We start from the raw sequence: 20528 nt of genomic DNA on the forward strand, positions 1-20528 counted from the left end.
TTGTTTAGCTTACCTAACGTATGAACACTGACAATACGATGATGATGACCTGTACCAGGAGCTGGTTCATCCTGGTATCGTTTCCTTGCCATGGCGATGAGCCAGCAAACAGAGAGAAGACATACAGCACCAACAAATGCTCCAATCATGATGGACGTATGCTGTAAGTCTGTAAAGTCTGCACTTGATCCATTACCTGTAATAATAATAACAATAGTTCAGTTCTTGTATAGTGCATAATACGTTATGAAATAACATCTCTAAACGCTTCCAAAGAGCTTTGGAAATTATTACCCTAGCTTTATTTTATCAACAAAAACATGTCTTACTCTCAATAATCTATCCTACGTTCATTATATTATTTAACGTCCATATTATTCAAATCAGATATCATGGAGATATACTAGTAATGCGGTGGTCACATCCTGCCATACTTGCAAGTGCGTGCTGTCTAAGTGCAAAAACGTGGGCAAAATTTGGGTATCCGTACGTGATGAGTACCGCCTCCATACGGATTTGGGAGCACGCAGACACACCGTAGCACTTTTAGTGCATGAGGAACTGTCGCTGCGTTCAGGCTGCGTTCGGGCTACCGTTTTATCCCAGTGCGTGTGACGTGCGTGCCCGGTACTGCCAACGAGCGCACAACGCACCGACTCCGTGCGTCTTTTAAAGGCGCACATGATAAGTGCGTGGTCCGTGCTTACTCGCCACTTCCCCAGTTCAGCTATCCAATGAGCACGCAGAACTCACGTGGACCGTACGGAGTAAGCACTTACAACGCACGTTGTTCGCACTGATTTATGCAGTATATAGTCTCTTCAGTGGAATGGGCGGCATCTTGAGGCAGCAACAGCTGGGACTTCTGGAGAACATCGGAATGTCGTCCTATATAAACACCGAGTTCATCGCACGTACACGCACTTACAACATGCGAGTGAGTAAGGACACCGTACGTGAGCAGCACTTGTAAGTACGGCCTCCGTACGATAACGTGGCAACCGCACAGAGACCGTACGTTGTAAGCACGTTGTAAGCACGTACAACGCACTTACCACGTGCGCAACGTACGATGCACGCAACCGTTTCCCTCCCTACGTTTTCAGAAAAATATGGCGGCCGTGGCCTCCCCAAAAACCGTACGGACTAAAAACACGCACGGTGGGATGTGACCAACGCTTAAGTTAACACTCAAAGCTATTATTTGACAATGATTAGTACCGGTAGTAATATTTCATCTATCATTCTAAGTTATACCACCATCACAATCATCATCATCACCATTGTCATCATCATCATTGTCGTCGTTGTCATCATTGTTGTCGTCGTCGTCATCATCATCATCATCATCACCATCATCATCATCATCATCACCATCATCATCATCATCATCACCATCATTCAAAGTTCAACAAATAACAACAAAATTGTTAAATGATAATTTCATGATCTTTCAAATAAAAAGATTCCAAAATTGACTTTCATCTTGAAGTAATCATGATTGCTCGTTTCCATCCCATACTACTTTCCTATCGATATGAACCCAATGTACATGTTATTATTATTATAATTATTATTATTAAATTGTTGAAAGAAAGAGATAACATACGGAATTGACAGAGCTCTCCATATAGTTCTTCAGGGCACACACAGGCACCATTGGTACATATACCACCGTTAATACACATTGGAGAACAGGATGGGGTAGAGGTAGTGCGACCTGAAGAAAAGAAAAGAAAGAAACCCAATGATTATCATACCACGTTATAAGGGATATCAATAGAGGTGTAGTAATAGTATCTTATATTCAGTATTTGAAATGTCTAGCAAGATTAAACTGTACTGTATAATATTGGTATAAGTCTAGATAATTATGAACCTTTTTTGCTTTCAATTAAAAAATTATTTACACTGTACAGGAGTTATAACATGAGTACACAGTACAGTGTATTTGTATCTTCAAAAAATTACATTTTGATTGTTTATTTTCGGTATACAAATAATCATGAATATATAATGAGTACAATAATACCAATACCATAGCTGCATTCTTAGGAGATCAATTTCTATTTGATTTCTTTATTTCTACCCCACCATACATGTTAGTTTATAAGCATATTAATACACAAAGGCCCATGAATACAAACACAACATACTGTACCAAAGTCAAAAATAACCAAGAAAATTCATTAGTGATATCAAAAGATAAAAATGGTTTGTATCAGCATTGTTAGACAGAGAACTGAAAGGACACAATTATGCAGCATTACTGCTTGGTAGTTGATAGATAGCTTTCAACAAGGGAGGAAAGAAGAGATAGTTAGATTTACATAAATAGCTTTTTAACTATACATTTTGTGTACCTTGCCACCATGTATATACACGTACTGTAAATATGCATCTCAAAGAAATCATGAAACAAGTTTTGAATCCTAATGTGTTTCTCATTCCATATTAGTACCCAGATTGTTCCAAGATAAAATTTACAATTACTGAAACTGCTTTGAATTTTAAGAAAAGGTGTACTTTTAGTTTCTATTCAAAATAATTAGTGTATTGTTATTTCAAATTCAGACACATGAATAACATCATAGACTAATTATCACAAGATAACTGACAACAATAGTCATTGTTAAGATGCTCAAAGACAATTTGAAGAATAAACAATAATTCTTAACAATGAGAATGATCTACCATAAATTACATGAAATTCTACCACAGAGTGGTGGATATCACAAATATCCGTTGAAAATACTGATTTTATAAATAGAGTAGTAACACTTTTGGGATTGGCCTGTACCTCAGTCATACCAACAAACCAACTCTAAACTAAGCAATTCTAGGCCATTGGGGGGTAATTCAATGTACAGATTGTTCAGTCTGGTGTTGGTCTGGTGTTGGTCTGGTGTTGGTCTAGTGTTGGTCATGTTGGTGTCACTAAGGTATTGGTTGTCTACTCTGACAACCTACATGAATGGAAAGCTCAGCATTGCATGCTGTCTACAAAGCTAATTTTTTTCTGTTCAAAGTAAGTATGAAAAGCAAGTTATGAAAGGAGTTTTATGATAGATGACCATTACCACTAATGGAAAGTCTAAGAAAAGTCCAGAGTAGTCACAACAAACAGACAGACTAAACTAAATTTGCATTACTCTGACTGGCAATTAGTCGGTTTGGAGTCAGTTGTGGAGTTAGTTTGGCAGTATGAATAGAGAATTACAATAAATTGTTGGAACACTTGAATAAACAATTTTCAAAGATTTGCATGATTTCTTGAAGCACATGGATTTAAACTGATCAAATCATGGTAAACATATACCAGTAGTCATTATATGAATCAGAAGTTTAATGACATTTTACAGCTACTTTTGAAGGCATGTTAAATGTTCCAACTAACCACATACCCCTAAAAAAAAACTAAGAAAAACAACATTTTCCTGTACTCCACCAAAGGAAGGAAACGACTATTCATTACCAGCACAGTCATTGCAGTAAAGTGCATGGTCAATATTGTTTGAAGGTTCAGTTCTGTGTGTACTCAGGGACATTAATCTCTGAGAAATCACAAGTATATAAACACTGATGATGATCAAAGGTGTATTTGACATTTTCTGTATGACAAGGGCGAAATTCACTGTTTGGAATTTAAAACTGGAATAATATTAACAGGGAGCCATAATTTTTTTTAAAATAAATTTGAATCAATTTTGATTTTATATATATATATGTATTTATTTTCAGTAATAGCCTCCCTTCCACCACAAGCCATTGAAAATAGAACATTTGTGCATAATTTCTTTCGCTAAATCTGAATATAATATATGACTGTACAGGTACAACGCGCACATATCCAAAAACTTTTGAGCAACTTGGAGTATACCGGTAGATAAAAAAGTATGGCTATAGATTGAAAGGAGAAATGAATTGAACAACTCATGGTTTAGAGACAATATACAAATGATGTATGCACATAACTTAATTATACCATCTAACCATACTTGAGCAGAGGTTGTTTACATAAACAGCGTAAACAAGAGCGGATAGGACCTGTAATGAACGAATGACGCTAGCATCATTTGTTTTATTAAACAAAGCTCCAAGATCCTCATTATTTGTTACAAAAAGAATTCATTTCAATATTGAATTGTGTAATTATCGCTAACAAATAAACCTCAGGTTTAATAGGCTTTCTTTAGTGAGCACAGAGATAAGCACACTTACTACTTACTACCCATGTCAATGTGCAGCGCTATTCACTAATGTCAGCATTATTCACCCCCAAACATATGCATATTAACCTCTCCACACACCCTGTACATGTACTCTGCTGCGCATCACATACTTAATAATGGAACTACTGTTCGCTTTCTCATGGTGAAAGGTAGGAATTCTCAGAAGATGAATCCCACCATTTTTACATGTGACTGGGTTTGACTACCCATTTGACGAGTGAGTGAGTTGCACAAAGAGATGGATGAACACAGAGAGAGGGAGAGAGAGATGAGAGACCAAAATGAAAGAAAGAAAGAGAGGGTGAGAGAAAGCTAGAGAGAGAGGAGAGAGAGAGAGAGAGGAGAGAGAGAGAGAGAGAGAGAGATGGAGAGAGAGAGAGAGGAGAGAGAGATGAGAGACAAAAATGAAAGAAAGAAAGGGAGAGAGAGCTAGAGAGAGAGAAGGAGAGAGAGAGAGAGAGGAGAGAGAGATGAGACAAAAATGAAAAAAAAGAAAGAGAGGGAGAGAGAGCTAGAGAGAGAGAGAGAGAGAGCTAGAGAGAGAGAGAGAGAGAGAGATAAGGAGAGAGAGAAATAGACAGAAAGAAAGTCACACATAAGACAGACAAAGAAACAGAAAAAAAGTTAAATGACAGATCAAATAGATCAAATAGATAAAAGAGATCTTGGAAGGCTTACCTCTGCGCCTCCACTGTTTTCTTGATACACTCATTATAATACAGCAAACAAATACCTCGACAATTCACAATCAGCAAGTTTCACAGAATGAATGAATACATCACATTGCAAAGAGGTATGTTGACATCCCAAAGAAAAAATGTGTAATTAGAAAATACAGAGAAATGAGCTCAACAGGATATAAGATATGGCATTGAGAGAAGACTGAATCACGATGAGAGAACATACATGTACACGGCGGTTGAAGCAAATGAGGTCATAGAGAGGAATGAGAGCAATAATTGACGTAGTTTGCCTTTAGGTATGGAGAAAATATAGCTCAGTCATAAGGTAGGAATAAGGACATATGAGGAAGTGTGTATGTGTATGTGTGTGAGAGAGCAAGAGAGAGAGAGATATATATACCAATATATATATATATATATATATATATATATGAGAGTAGGTCGAAAGTAGCTCAGGGAGAAAGAAATTATAAACTGAACAAGGTTGATATATATATTTCTGCTGTGCTAATTTTCATTTTGGCACAAGATAGATGTACAGTATGAGAAAAAAATTTGGAAAGAGTGTGCGTCTAAAATGCTTACTAATCAATCTTCTCTAATAATTAGAGATCTACCAAGGGCAAAGAGCAAGTCAGAAAGCGACAGGGTGAGAGAGAAAGATAGAGAGAGAGAGAGAGAGAGAGAGAGAGAGAAAGATAGAGAGAGAGAGAGAGAGATAGAGAGAGAGAGAGAGAGAGAGAGAGAGAGAGAGAGAGAGAGAAAGATAGAGAGAGAGAGAGAGAGAAAGATAGAGAGAGAGAGAGAGAGAGAGAGAAAGATAGAGAGAGAGAGAGAGAGAGAGAGAGAGAGAGAGAGAGAGAGAGAGAGCATGAATGACAAGAGAACTAATTAGGTGTGATATAAGATGCAGATATTTCTTCCTCTCCTGAGTCTCCTCATAATCTAATGAAGTAGAATTCAATTATACTAATTAAAGCCATGGCAGTTTTGTTTTTCTGAACACTACCAAAGGACATTTCTCTAAGAGGATTGTGGCATAGCAAGGATAGATCTATAAGGCTTCACAGGATTTATAATATATGAGGACTAGGACAACAACAAAAAATATGAGAATAACAATATAATGTAATAAAATTACATGCAATTACCCGCAATGAACGCGTCACATTAAATGCCTGCTAATATAATTGTGCCCAGGTTATGATTACCGGTAATGCCTTAGAAAACCAAATGCCTGCCAATCAAGGCCTTCAAATAATTGGCTTAAAGCCCATCTGCACTAGTTTGGCCAGGAAGGATTAGACCTCCCTGCATGGTCACTGACAGGTGGTTATCTCATCAAATCAGCTCTCAATTGACATAAGAAAAGAGGTCCATGAGGGACCAACGGTCACTGCTTAGGCATTGTTTGCTATATAGAGGGCGCAAGCAGCTATAAGTAGTGGTAGGGAGCTGTCTTATTAAGGGTAAAATACTTGGCTAATAGCTTGAATTGAATTTCAAAGTTGGTATTTTATCTAAGCCAAACACTAAGTAAAATACTCTAACTTAAGTACGAATTGAAGACCGGACCTGGCTAAAAACACCGAGATAACTAAGTACGAGTGAACTTCACAGGTGCACACTCTCCATAGTTAATCCAATGGTATTTACTCGGGATAGGATCCTAATTATCACATCCCCAGGTGGAATGGACATAGGGACAATGCAAGTTATAGAATTTAAAATCAGTATTTTTGTTGCAAAACAAAGAAAACAAACATCACAACATGTAAAAGTGCCATTTTAGGATTATTTGTTAAACAAGTGCACAAAGTGCAATATTTCATAAAAATCAAAAGGTTTTTGTTCTGCACAAATAAGAAATAAAACCAACAAAATTTGCTTTATTAATGTGAGTTAACCCATGTCAACACTGCACCACTTTCCAAGCAATTAAGTTAGTGACACAATATCATGAGCATGATTGGAATTCAGCTTGATATCATTGTAAACTTACTCTTGCGAAGTTCGCATAGATCACCTTCAAACTTTGGTGAGCAAAGGCATATGAAGCCAGACCCAAATTCTAAGCACGTGCCCCTGTGAAGGCAAGGGGACGGCTGACAAGCAAGGGGCAACGGTGGGGCTTAACACAAACAAAAATGATGAGGATGAAAATAAAACCAAGCATGCATGAATTAGTCACTAATAACGCGGCATCAATATGCTAAACAAACCTACACTGAGCTGTGGTGTTGAGAAGATTCCAGAGTTAATTAGAGAACTAAGTAGTAAGAGCTAATATGTATATACATTCTTTAAGTCTGTAAGATCATTCAATATGAATGGAATGGAATGGAATGGACTTATCTTGACTTATTTGCATGTTTGTGCAAAATATGCAGTTGATTATATTCTTACATCTTACACTCCAAGTGTCACAAAAAATGACTTAAGAAGACAAAGCTGTGCTTTATTTTTTACTCTTCATTTTGAAACAAACACTGTTCCATAATTATGATCTAATTTTGAGTTTCAAACAGACAAACAAAACTTAGTTTGCTTTTTGTCAACATACATTAGCTTTTTAATACCAAATGTGGCAATATTGTGCAAAGACTGAATTAAAAAAAATTATATTGGGAAGGCTCAAGGAAATCATTAAAAAAAGAAATGTATCTTGGTGGGATGTATCGCTTCTTATTATCTTATGAAAAAAATTATGAAATATATTTCACCTTGTTGTTTGTTTTCTTGATTATCTTGCCAATATCAGGGATGAGACAGAGAAATTCCCCAAAAGGAGGAAGGTTGAATGGGGCTCTGGGGGCAATGCCCCTTTCGGATGTTAAAGGTACTATGTCCCATTTACAGGTCAAAAAAATGAAAAGGTTAAATTCCAACGGCATTTGAATGACAATACTAATTTAGAACTTCCCTCAAAACGAAAGGGCTTGAAAATGGCTTTTAGTGGGAAAAAAATGACCATTAGTTGTCAAATCGACTTAAGTGATTGCTTGTTGTTGTTGTTGTTGTTTTAGTCTTAAAGGCGTGTGTCATTCAATTATGAATATTTATTTGCAATCACCTTAGTAATAGTCTGATTTTCAGGCCCTTTTACCGAATGGTCATACATTTTGTGCTGCACAAAGATTCAATCAGTTTAATTTTGGCCATTGCAAGTTGTGGGTTATTGATGTAGACAAATGCTCATGTACCTGTTCACAGCTCATTTTATGTATGTTATTACCAAAGAAAAAAAGATGTCAGTCAGTCACTCAAAAGTGTCTGACAGTGAAGTCTATAAGTTAAACGGGTTTCCTTGCATAATATGAATACTAGGACACTGCTAATGTTTAAATTTCACAGATAGGACATACATGGCATATTTTATAATTCCTGCAAAGTTCTACATAATTTGATGTTGGCTGCAAAAGGGACATAGTATCTTTAAGGGAGCCGGGCCACACTCCCTAATCTTTGAAATTATCTAGCTGCATGCCATGATAATAGTTCCTTCAAAATGTCAGTATCCCTTGGTAAAAGAAGTAGAACATCATGAAAAAGGGCATGGTTTGGCAAGATACTCTTCATCATCTGGAATATCTGCCACAACTTTTTTTTTTCAATTACAAAAAACCTTCAAAGTACGACTGAAGTGACATCATTACAGCATCGAACTAATGCCAAGGATACAAGTGTCAACTCTAAGAAATACATACTCACATGCAACATGCAACATGCAAAGTAGATCTGTTTTATACATGTATACATGTATATGTGTGTACGTGTACATCTGTGATGACCCTGCCTCTGATTCAATGTGTAACTCAAAGATTGATCAAAGGGCATGGAAAACCCACTTGTAGGCCCCTAGATTCTGAGGACAGTTCACAAGCAGTATTCTCTTCTATTTGGATCTAATTAAATGCCGTCTGTACTAGTTTGGCTAGGAGGGATTAGACCACCCAGGGTGGTTACTGAAAAGTCACATCAACTCAGCTCTCAATTAACAAAAGAAAAAGAGGATCATGGGGACCAATGGTCACCGATTAGGCATTGTTTTCTATATAGAGGGAGCAAGTAGCTACAAGTAGTACAGGGGGGCTTTAAACCAAATTTAGAATTTAGAGAAGGTTGTATTTTAAGGCCAAGTGTTACGTCCCTACAAAGGCAACACAGAGTGTCGGTATTATATGAGTAGAACATTCACATTAATATTATAAGGTTAGTCTCAAACACCTGTACTTGAAAATTCACTCCAAAGATGATATATTTTTATAAATGAGACATAAATATGTGATGATGGATGGTGTCTTACCTAGACAGACTGATGTAGAATCTTCATCAGAGTTATCACCACAGTTATCTCTCATGTTACATGTTAACTGCTTTGAGATACAATGATCATTGGAACAGGCATAGTAATCCCCGGGGCACTGCATGCCACCACCTACAATTAGAACACAATACCAATCACTTGTTACAAGTAGCATTGACAGACAGTCATCTCACGTAAAATACTCATTATCAAATTCCATATTGTATATAAATAATTCAGTTTTTTTTTTAAAGGAGGGAAAATATCTTGAAAGTTGAATAAATCCTTAGAGAGAGATGTGAGCATATTATGTAGTAAGAGCTTTTGAAGGTGTCAAGTCTCATGAAATAATTTGAATACGGGTATGCTTTCCTTTATTCTTTACTTTATGGTAATCATTGGCCAAATTTAGATGAGGAACGTAAAGTAAGAAAAGCCCTGTAGCTATTTAAAAAACTATCAAATCAGATAAACAACTCACACAATATTATTTAACTCATTGTACAAGAACCTAGGCTAAAACATGAACTTTGCCTGTAATTTCAGCCAATTTCCTAACAAATCTGAATTTCTTTTTTCTAAATCTAAAACCCCAATCTAAAGCTATACCTCTGACAAAATGAGCTCTAAAACACTGCTGGGTGACCATTTGAAACATGCAAGGTTTGTGTTACTAACCTGCTTCTATGTAGAAAGTGAAGTAAGCTTCAAACGAAGCCTCTACAGCTGTGCTACCTTCCCACCTCACATAAAGATATTCTTGTGATGACATGACCTGGTAGTTATTAGGAGCCATCCTAGCTACATAGAGGGGAGGGGCTTCAGAGGTCAAACCATCACGGATCTCTAAGGAGCTGGTGTCATCCACATTGGTCTTGGAGTAATCTGATGGGTGATGAGATGCAAGAAAATAAGATTCCTTTCTAACACATGTACATGTATTTATATCTTTCTCTCTTTCTTTAAACAGGAATCAGAATGATAGTTAGATCGAGGAAGAATAACTGTATGTATCTACTGTACTAAACCTGTTTGATATCGTTTAAATTGTATTAGAATTGCACTTTCATTATCTTGATAATAATTCATCAGCAAGGACAACTGTTTATTCAAAATTGCCTTCACAGTAAAACACCCAATAATTAGCCATTCTTAATCAATTGCTACTAGGCTCCAGTCAATTGATATTACAAAGATGCTGTCATATATCACAACAACCCATACGTTACCAAAATATTTTTTATAATTCTATTTTCATTTATATTAGAGATTGTAAGGTTTCCTAATATATAAATTCATGTTTATTACTTGTAATTTTTACTCCAGCAGAACCAAATTAAATATGTTACTATCATTAAAAAAATAAAATCTTCTTACAGAAATCTCCTCCGCTATTCCCCCCCCCCCCCCCCCCCCCCCCCCCGGGCTCTATTCCTGTTAGTTCTGAACAGTCCGATAAAGAACTTGCTTTGACAATATTCCACCCATCTCTTTATCAAATAATACCGAGTGAGTCAAAAAAAAGTTTACACCTAGAAAATTGCTAATTATTTTAAAAATCATCTATGAACAGTAAATTAATATACATCTTATGAAAGAGTGTTTTATCCAAAATCATTTGGTACCAGTTTTGTGTGGTATGTGTTCACGCTTGGATGAACAGGTGGCATTGTTTGCGAGAGTGCAAAAATCGACTTGCGCCAAAGTGATGCCTACAGTATGTATTATTCTGGGATTAGCGGAGTGAGAGAATGGATTGAATGTATCAAATGAAATGCATTGCATATGTTTTATTGCAAAGGGCAAAGACACACACACCCACATACACGCGCACAAAATGTTCGCTGATATTTGATATTCGATATTTGATATGTGTGGCATGATTAATTTCGTTAGGGATGTTATTTGGATCTGCAAATACCGAATTAATACCCAAATCCCAATTGTTTTATTCAAATATCACATAGGCAACTTTGGCACAAGTCGATGTTTGCACTCTCGCAAACAATGTCTCCTGTTCATCCAAGCGTGAACACATACCACACAGAAATGGTATCAAATGATTTGGGATAAAACACTCTTTCAAGACATTTTTTTTTTTTTTTTTTAATTTATTTCCACATGTGGGGTGGATTGCCCTTTCAACTTAAGTTGATTTTCAAAGGGGTCCACAGAACAATTTAATGTTCATTGATGATTTTTTTAAAATAATTAGCAATTTTCTAGGTGTAAACTTTTTTTTGACTCACACTGTATAATCTAGTTATTTCGACAACATCCTCTCATATTTCACCTAAGACCAATATTCCATACCTACCTTTAATATGAAAGAGCACCTTCATATGAGATTCAGCTTCTATATACCAGATGATATCAATCTCCAGACCAGAATATAAACCAGACATATATCCCCTTGGAGCAAGCACTGTGTATGCAACATTTCCCTGATCCATTGACACTGTCGGCATTACTGTACGAGAATCTATCAAAGAAATAAAAACAAAGAAATTATACATGATAATTACATAAAAGTAAATAAATAATTACAAATATATAATACTTACATTACAATATAAAGAACTTAGAAACATAGTCAGTTAAATATGTATGTTTGTCTGATCTTGAGATTGTTGTAATTTTAATTTTTCTTATGACCCTGGCTACTGGCCTCATTTTGATCTCTTATAACTAGAGTAAGCTGTTGTGTTGATGTTTGGTCAAAATATAGCGGAACAGGATGTGCTTAAAGATGAGGTTGAGTTCTGGGAAGAGGTGAAAAACAATTTGTGAGCGTTATCATTGTATTATGCAAATGTGGAAGAACATCAGATAAAAAGTGTTCCCTGAAAAGCATGGCTCTTTAAACGCCTAAATATTCTAAATATGGCATGTAACAGCATTAAAAGCGGGACAGATTTTTATGCCACACGTTAGTGTAGTCCCATATACATATTTCTGTATACAGTGATTGTAACTTTACCAAGACTGGGCCAAATTTATTATCATTTTGATGATTCCAGAACCTTGCGGTACACACCAATATTTATATATGCTAGATGATCAACCTTTTCTGATTGATTCCACATTGTTTCTTTCACAATGTAATCTCATGACCAGAACTCAACTTTATCTTTAAATCGTGTGAGAATTTTGAGGACAATTTCATAATCCTTTCATTATTATTTTCATTTCGACATCATGCTCCAGTTGTGTGGAATAATCTCACTACTCAATTACAATCAATCAACTTGTTAAACATATTTAAAAGAAAATTGAAGAAATTTGTATTAACTGAATAAATCTGAATCATGTATTATAAAGTTATATTTTACACCTATTCTTATTGTGAATAAAAAAATTATATCAAACATGCCTTGCAATATACTTGCATACATTTATACTTTGGCCATCTCGACAAAACCCCCTATTGTTTTTTATGGCCATCCTAATTTCTATTTCTTATAATACTGTTCAAAAAACATTTGTACTGTATAGTACTGTATATATATATATATATATAGGACACAAGGTAGATAAATAAAAAAACACCGGAGAAGTGAATATTCCACTGACGTTTCGGGCATAGCCCTTTATCGAAGTGATTCAAGCATGCCGAAACGTCAGTGGAATATTCACTTCTCCAGTGTTTTTATTTATCTACCTTGTGTCCTATTCATTTTATGCACCGACGCAGAACCATTTATTTTTACATTATATATATATATATATATATATATATATATTCTTAAAAACTTGTATATGAATGTATATATTTTATGTATTTACCTATGTATTCTTAATGTAACAAATTGAATTGAATAGAATAAATATCATGTCTTTTGAGGTAATATTCCTAATGCACTGCACCAATTTTGAAATGTTTAAAAAAGAGTTGTAGTTCTGTAAATTGAGATGAAAGCCAGAAAGCTAAGGATCAAGTTCGATTTATGCCACTTTGAGAGAAGGTATTTGATAAATTCATGTATCACATCTCTCTGATTCACTGTATCAAAAAGATTTGATATGGAATGACTGTGGTTCTCATCAGTCCAAAAACCCAGGTCTTTCTGTTTCTTTGCCCTAAACCAGATTCAAACCAATGTTTGTTTAAATTCCAGGTCAATCTGTGTTTCACTGATAAAAAGGACATCTGCATACTCTATCATCAGGTTTCCGACCTATCAGATAGTATTAACTTTGTCTATTTCTCTCTCTTTCCTTTTATTTGGGTTGTTTTTATCAGTTTCCGTCATGCAAAATGAGGGTTGAGGTGAAGAGAATTCATTGAACCACACTGTCACTGACTCATCATCATCTCCTGTCATTACAGTCTTATCACGTGGATCTATGTTAATGCCCTGAATCTGATGTCATGAGGGTGTCATCGTGCGCTGAAACCTCTGGTAATGCAAGTTCCATCATGTCAATTTACATGTATACTGCAGGACAGGAAGATATATTGAGGGTAGGGGTTCTCTTTATACATTTTATAAAGCAGAAGGTCAATGCCAAATAGCAAAGTCTTTATATACAAGAAATCCAACATAATTCTCCAAAATACAAAAAAATCATTTTTTTAAAAATCTATAGAAATTCAATACCCAAAATAGTTGAGTTAATAAGAAGTCACACAGTGTCACATTCAGCGTGTAGGAGTAGGAGGCTCTAACACCAGCTAACGTAAGTTAATTGATCATTACTACTATAATACTGTCATAATGGATCATACAAAGCTACCATCTCACCTGTATATATTGATTGCTCATTATTCTTCTCAGAGTCGGTGATAAAGGTATACTGTGCACTGAATGTCCTCAAACCAGAGTAAGTATTTGGTTGATTCGCCTGAATGCCAAGGGTGATGATCGTTTCATCTGAAGAGCTGATTATAATGTTTGGACGATTGATGCCCAAATACACCCGAGGTGTCTGACTGTTGCCAAGGTCAATCTAATAGCATATGAAACAAAATCAAATGATTATATCCTCTAGACATGTTCTGAAAACATGAATAGCATCAGAGAATGACAGAGATTTAAGTAAAGGTTAGAACTATAAAGACATTAAGACACGCAACATACCGGCAGATGCAAGGGGAGGGGCTTGTTTCATTATACAATGTAGACGAACAGTGTTTAACCTCCACCCTCAACCTTTTTTAATGCATCCACACTTCTTGTGCAGAGAATATCCTACATTTTGTCCAAAAAAAATAAGTCATTTTACGCTGTCTCTGCAAAGTCTCTATTTTTCCTTATCTATCTTTCCCTGCCCCCCCCCCCGTCTCTCTCCGTGTGTGTGTGTGTGTCTCTCTCTCTCTCCCTCCCTCCCTATCTCTCTCTCTCTGTCTCTCTATCTTTCTCTTTCATCTTTGTTTCTCTCTCTCTCTCTCTCTCTCTATGACACATGCTTAATAGCTTTACAATGTGGTACCAAAATACACAAGCATGGTCATGGTGGTTTCATATCCTTCTATATCATAACAAACACAGCTAAATGACTTCCATAAACAGAGATAAGCCACAAATTCAAGGATATCTCCGCCAGCTGCACTAATATTCTCACAACATGCAATGTGTATATCAATGGACACTACCAGAATGTACACAGCAATAATTGGATAAAGTATGAATTTGTCATTTCTTTGCAAATGCACCAAAAAAAGTGGAAGAAAATGTTACACTCCAATGCACATGTGTATAATATTGTTTCTAATACATTGTTTTCAGATCAGGGTGTATGGTCTTTATTTTTATCATCATTTTCTACCACTCAACTACACAGTTCTATATGGAAGTATATACATGTAAATGAACATACAAGTATTCCTCTTTGATAGACCCGTCATTCCTACTTGATCATCCAGATCCAATTCTAATCTGAACACTAGAACCATCACTTATACAGAAAATAATTATTTTTGGTCTGGTAAAAGTTGACCCGTACACTAACCTGCAAATAAATATCTTATATCCAGTTGCTTGCTCATTCACATAGACTTCTAACCCTAGCCCTACCACTTGCCTGCAAGACATCATTACATGGTCCCACTCTAGCTTCTTACACTCACATGTAGGAAATACCTGGTCTCCTTCTTCGATATTCCAGCTACTTGGAAAGTCTAATCCTAACCGCACACCTCTTATCTCTGTTTCATTCTGGAATCCATCTTGTATTTAGTACCTGTACGAACTCTGTTTCGATTAATGAACCGCCCTTCTACTTGTAAGTCTAGATGAAAGTCTAACTTAAACCTCTCCCACTCACCTGTAAGTAATCTCTGGTTCCATTCTTAAACCCTCCTGCTATATCATCATCAAGATGAAAGTCATTGAAGACCAGTCTGAGGTTAGTGAGGTTCCTGTTCCTCAGAGTGTAGGTGCAGGTGTAGAAAGAGTTCTCACGAGGGTAGCTTGAAGGGAAGTTGGGTGCAGATATTTGTCCCTCTATGTCAAATGACCCTTCAATCATTCTATTGCAGGCTGGAAATATAATCGTCAATGAAAACAAGTCAAAATACCATACATTATTAAGTAAATAGTAGATACACTGAAAATAATTGACCAACATTGCTAGGGATAAATTAGGGTCTTCTCTTTTCTTTTAATTAGTATCCCATAATACACTACTACATTAAGAAGAAAAAAAGGTTCATATTGAAACTTATTATGGTAATGATGTAAAAAATGATGTATTGTGAATAGATGGTAAAGCCTCCCCCTCTACCCTTTCCCAACCCTCTTTCCAGTCTCCTGACACTTTAACAAATGTATCATGTCTTGAGTAAAGTCCAACTCAATTTCCCAATGAAGATCCAAACTATTCAACTCATTTCCAATAACTATGAATTTGGCGTAAAGACCCTGGCGGAAGTGGAAAAAAAAATAAATGAATTATATAAACGGAAAGCATATTCAGAGTCTGTCAGAGGAGTAGCAGCTCTATAAAATAAACTTGAAATCTGAAGCTTTGAAAATCTGAAGTTATCGACCTAACAACTACATTGCAGCCATCGACTTGATGACATCATGTTATGTGGAGTATGCACATTCACAATAATTTGTAACAATTAAGCACAGCTCAACACCTCACCTATATAGGCAAACCGGTTCGATCCACCTGTAATGTCGTCATCGTATTAAAGTGCGACAAATTTGACCTCTTTTGACCCGTAATTTGGAGGGGTGTGGAAAATGAGGTTTTAATTTTCTTTTGTGCAATATTGAAAGGGAGAAATATTTGTACTCCTTTATATTTGTATTCTACGTTCATTCAGCTTTCCATTGATATTAAGTAGTATTTTCTGATAGAGTCTTTGGTCTTTACGTAACTGTATTCAAAACTGAATGACGCCATGAAAACTAAAATTCCTTTGCAGGAGCAGCTATACACTGTAGAACACGGCCTACAGTAGAGGATTGTTTTGCACTTCAGACCCTGTTTTACCAATTGTGAGTGGCAATGGTTTGTGCCTGCAACCCCTCTCCCCCCCCCCCCCCTCCCCCTCCTCCTTACTGGAAGAACATGAGATAGAAAGAGATACTTACCAAGCCCTGAAACGTTTCTCCACAGGCAGTGAACGAGGAGAATCCAACTGTGGTAAAATTGGCTTGAAAATTTCATCTTTGAACCTACATGAAAGGGGGAAAAAGACATCATTTATTGCCTGTCCTACATGTAGTACATGTACATGTACATTGAAATATTAATAATCTGCACTGGATGGTGAGGGCCCCATAATCTCTGTTGATAACTTGTGCCACACACTCTTAAAGGGAACCAAAACCTTCATACTAAGTTACTTTTATTGTAAAGTTTAAAAGAGTTGAATAAAATCAGTGAAAATTTGAACAAAATCGGGCAAGGAATAAGGAAGTTAGAGCTTTTTGAAATGACTAGTCACTAGAGGGTGGTATTCAATTTGATGACATCATCTGTGGACAACTCTCCATGACTTTTGTACATAAAATTTCACAATTTTTTGGTTTTGTTCGTATTTATTTGTGTTCTTGATCCGACTTCATAACATGTGAAGTATAATATCATTTTTGCATTCTATATCTTGCTTTCAGGGAAGTGGATTATCTCAATCACAAGAAAACAAAAAAATTGTGAAATTTTATGTACAAAAGGCATGGAGAGTTGTCCACAGATGATGTCATCAAATTGAATACCGCCCTCTAGTGACTAGTCATTTCAAAAAGCTCGATTGTTCTAGATAGCATTGGAAATTCATGGAATGGGTTTTTACATATATATACAGATGGTTCTAAACTCGAGGATGGGAAGACAGGAGCCGCATTTTATGTGTCTCATTATAATGTGGTGAAATTTTTTAGATTATCCCATGTCTGTATTATGAGAGCAGAACTAGTGGCCATACTAATGGCACTAGAGTGGATTAATACATTTATTGAATCCTCTTCGGTGGTAATTTTTAGCGACGCTTTGTCAGCTTTACAAATGATCGATTCATACTTTATTAGATGTGCTATTGTAAATGAAATTTTATCCATAATTAATATTTTGCAGTTTAGGGATGTTTGTGTTGCTTTTGAATGGATTCCGTCACATTGCGATATTAGGGGCAATGAGATCGTAGATCGGGCTGCCAAAAAAGGAGCCATGAAAAGGTGTATAGACATAGTTATACCAAATACAAGAAGTGAATTGGCAGCCTCTCGTTTGATCCATTATAACAAATTATGGCAAGCAGAATGGGACAATGCAGAACACGGTAGATTTTTATATGCTTTGCATAGCGACGTTTCAAAGCCCATACATAGACAAGGCCTATCTCGCAGAGAAGAATGCTTGATACAACAACTAAGAGTAGGTAACTGTAGTTTAAATTATTACCTTTTTCAAATTAACCAACACGATACTGGTCTATGTGAAGTTTGTCAAGAAGATGAAACAATTAAACATTTTATTTTCTATTGTACAAAATACGACAAAGATAGACGTCTCTTAAAAGAAAGGATTAAATTGAACAACCCCAATCTGAAACAATTATTGATGTCTAACCCAATTTTTACTCGTGAATTATTGGGTTACATATACGATACTAATCGTTTTAGATAGCTTTTAAAGCTAGCTATCAGGGATCCCCTTAACTTATGTCGATCCTGTAATAATATATAAAATGAAGTATTTGCGGTTTTTCCATGAACAATTGCAACTAACTCCCATCTCGCCTTTTATGTGCATTTTATGCAATTTTAATATAGCAGCCTTTTTTTTTTTTTTTTTTTTTTTTTAAAACCATATCACTATTAATTTCATTTCACCAAGGAAAGTCGCTCGTGGGCTTGATTTCCGAAGCCCACGCCAAAGCTATACACGAAATTGACTGGCGCAAATAATCTTTGAGATTGAAGAGCGCCATCTAAACGAAGAACCAACCAACCAACCATCTAACTTCCTTATTCCTTGCCCAATTTTGTTCAAACTTTCACTGATATTTTTTAAATATCTTAAACTTTACAATAAAAGTAACTTAGTATGAAGGTTTTGGTTCCCTTTAACCATCAACTTTCATACTACACAGTTACCATTTCACCTATCTCAGATTTGTTGCCACTAAGTTTACATTTATTGTACAAAGAGTGGACCCATTATGACAAATTCCAGTTTGTATAGTTCATAAGGAACATTTTGCACTAAAAAATGAGTAAATAATCATACACTCAAAGACCTTTACTTGTTCAATTAACAGTACAAATATACAGGTAAAGCATACAATTTGCGAGGTAGATTTCAAATGAAAGAAAACTATGATAATAAAATAAAATTCTGATTAAAAAAAAGACATTGCTACCGATTCTGGTTCTGCAAGAAATCCTCAATATCTTTGCAATTTTAGCATACACATACATGTACACTGTTGTTAAAATTAATTATTTCATGACTGACATAAAAGTGAGGAGGCCTTCCACGGTCCCCTCTCCCAGTCTAGTCTAGCTCTCTGAATAGTCCAATAAGCTACATGTGTATGGTTTAAAGATGGTTTTGATTCACTGAAATGGGTAAACCAGCCTTTTGAGGATGCAGAATTCCTCAAACTGTACAATCTTTCAGTTTCAATCATATTTTATTAAAACGCTTTATTAACAATTCCACACTGCCTCATACTGTATACAGTTTAATACTGCATGAATGTTTCATGTGTGTACCTGGACATAAAATTCATTATTAATATTTGTCTTATTTCTTTTCGTGAACAAAATTATGACCACAGACTTGTGTCCTGAGTTTACATGTACAGTACATCTACATCTTGTATACATGTACAGGATGTATTGTACAAACACACACACGCTCATATACTATTAGTACATGTGATACTTTATCAATGATCATGGCATTATTTATTGTACCAGGAATTAACCTTTGACCAATATCTTGGACGTACAGTATGTACCTATATGGTATAGTATATTTTAAATACTTCTGTTCATTTCTTGGATAACAAGTTCTGTTAGATGTACATGTACAATGTACATGAATTAAAGTGGTCCTAGGGCTACCAAGCTCCAGTCTAAATGAAATATAAGGGGGAAAGGGTAGTAAGATACCATCTCCAAAAGAGAAAAGGGTCAAAAGAAGCAGAAGATAAAAGGTTAAAAAGAAAAAGAAGATAAAGGGTTTTGAAAAAAGCAAAAGAGAGGTGATTAAAAAGAAGGAAGACAGGAGAAACAGAGATTTGGTAAATAAAAAATGAAGAATTAAGAGATGTACATGTCCACGTATTAGGAGCAGTAAATACTAAACAGTATACATCTCCATAACAAACAAAGAAGAGAGAATGAAAGAAAAGAAAGAGAAGTACATGTATCAGCAAAGAAAGGTGAAAGGAAGGGGGGGGGGGGTCAAGGAACAGACCAACAAATAAAGTCTTTAAGGAAAAGGTAAAAGAGTAACAAATATTGATGTGACAAAAATTGATTAAAGCAGGAGAAGCATTATAAAATGGAGTGGAAGAGACTCAAGGGAGTGGAAGAGACTCAAGGGAGTAAAACTATAAGAGTAAATGAAAAGAGAAAGCAGTAATAAGACCAACAAAAGACTGGCCAAGAAGAGAGTGCCAATGTTGATCATTCGCCTGTGCACCTCGACGAGCCTAATATTAAAACTTGTACTCCATATTTTGAACATGACAATAAAAATAATCCAAACAATCTAAAATGTATATCCTTAAATGCAAGAAGTGTTGTGAATAAGATCGACGAAATAAGAACAATTATTGAACATGATAAACCTGATGTTTTTTGTATTACGGAGACTCATTTATGTCCGGAAATTTTA

General features: G+C 35.7%; 1 protein-coding gene across 3 annotated transcripts in view; it reads right to left on the minus strand.

Moving 5' to 3' along the window:
* Positions 1 to 20528, minus strand: part of LOC100888387 — a 40861-nt gene that overhangs the window by 5690 nt on the left and 14643 nt on the right. For 2 of the 3 annotated variants that reach the window (XM_030999920.1, XM_003728971.3), the window contains exons 2-10: positions 16769 to 16852; positions 15489 to 15703; positions 13967 to 14171; positions 11539 to 11703; positions 9900 to 10106; positions 9222 to 9353; positions 6918 to 7046; positions 1610 to 1720; positions 14 to 196 (exon numbers count right to left, since the gene is read on the minus strand). In XM_030999920.1, the coding sequence (XP_030855780.1) occupies positions 14 to 196; positions 1610 to 1720; positions 6918 to 7046; positions 9222 to 9353; positions 9900 to 10106; positions 11539 to 11703; positions 13967 to 14171; positions 15489 to 15703; positions 16769 to 16844 (1423 nt within the window). In that variant the 5' untranslated portion in view covers positions 16845 to 16852. The remainder of the gene's footprint in view (positions 1 to 13; positions 197 to 1609; positions 1721 to 6917; positions 7047 to 9221; positions 9354 to 9899; positions 10107 to 11538; positions 11704 to 13966; positions 14172 to 15488; positions 15704 to 16768; positions 16853 to 20528) is intronic. The other variant, XM_030999921.1, reaches the window with a different exon arrangement.

This window comes from Strongylocentrotus purpuratus, unplaced genomic scaffold, assembly GCF_000002235.5.
Source record: "Strongylocentrotus purpuratus isolate Spur 01 unplaced genomic scaffold, Spur_5.0 spur5_scaffold_6, whole genome shotgun sequence".
Classification (NCBI taxonomy): Eukaryota; Metazoa; Echinodermata; class Echinoidea; order Camarodonta; family Strongylocentrotidae; genus Strongylocentrotus; species Strongylocentrotus purpuratus.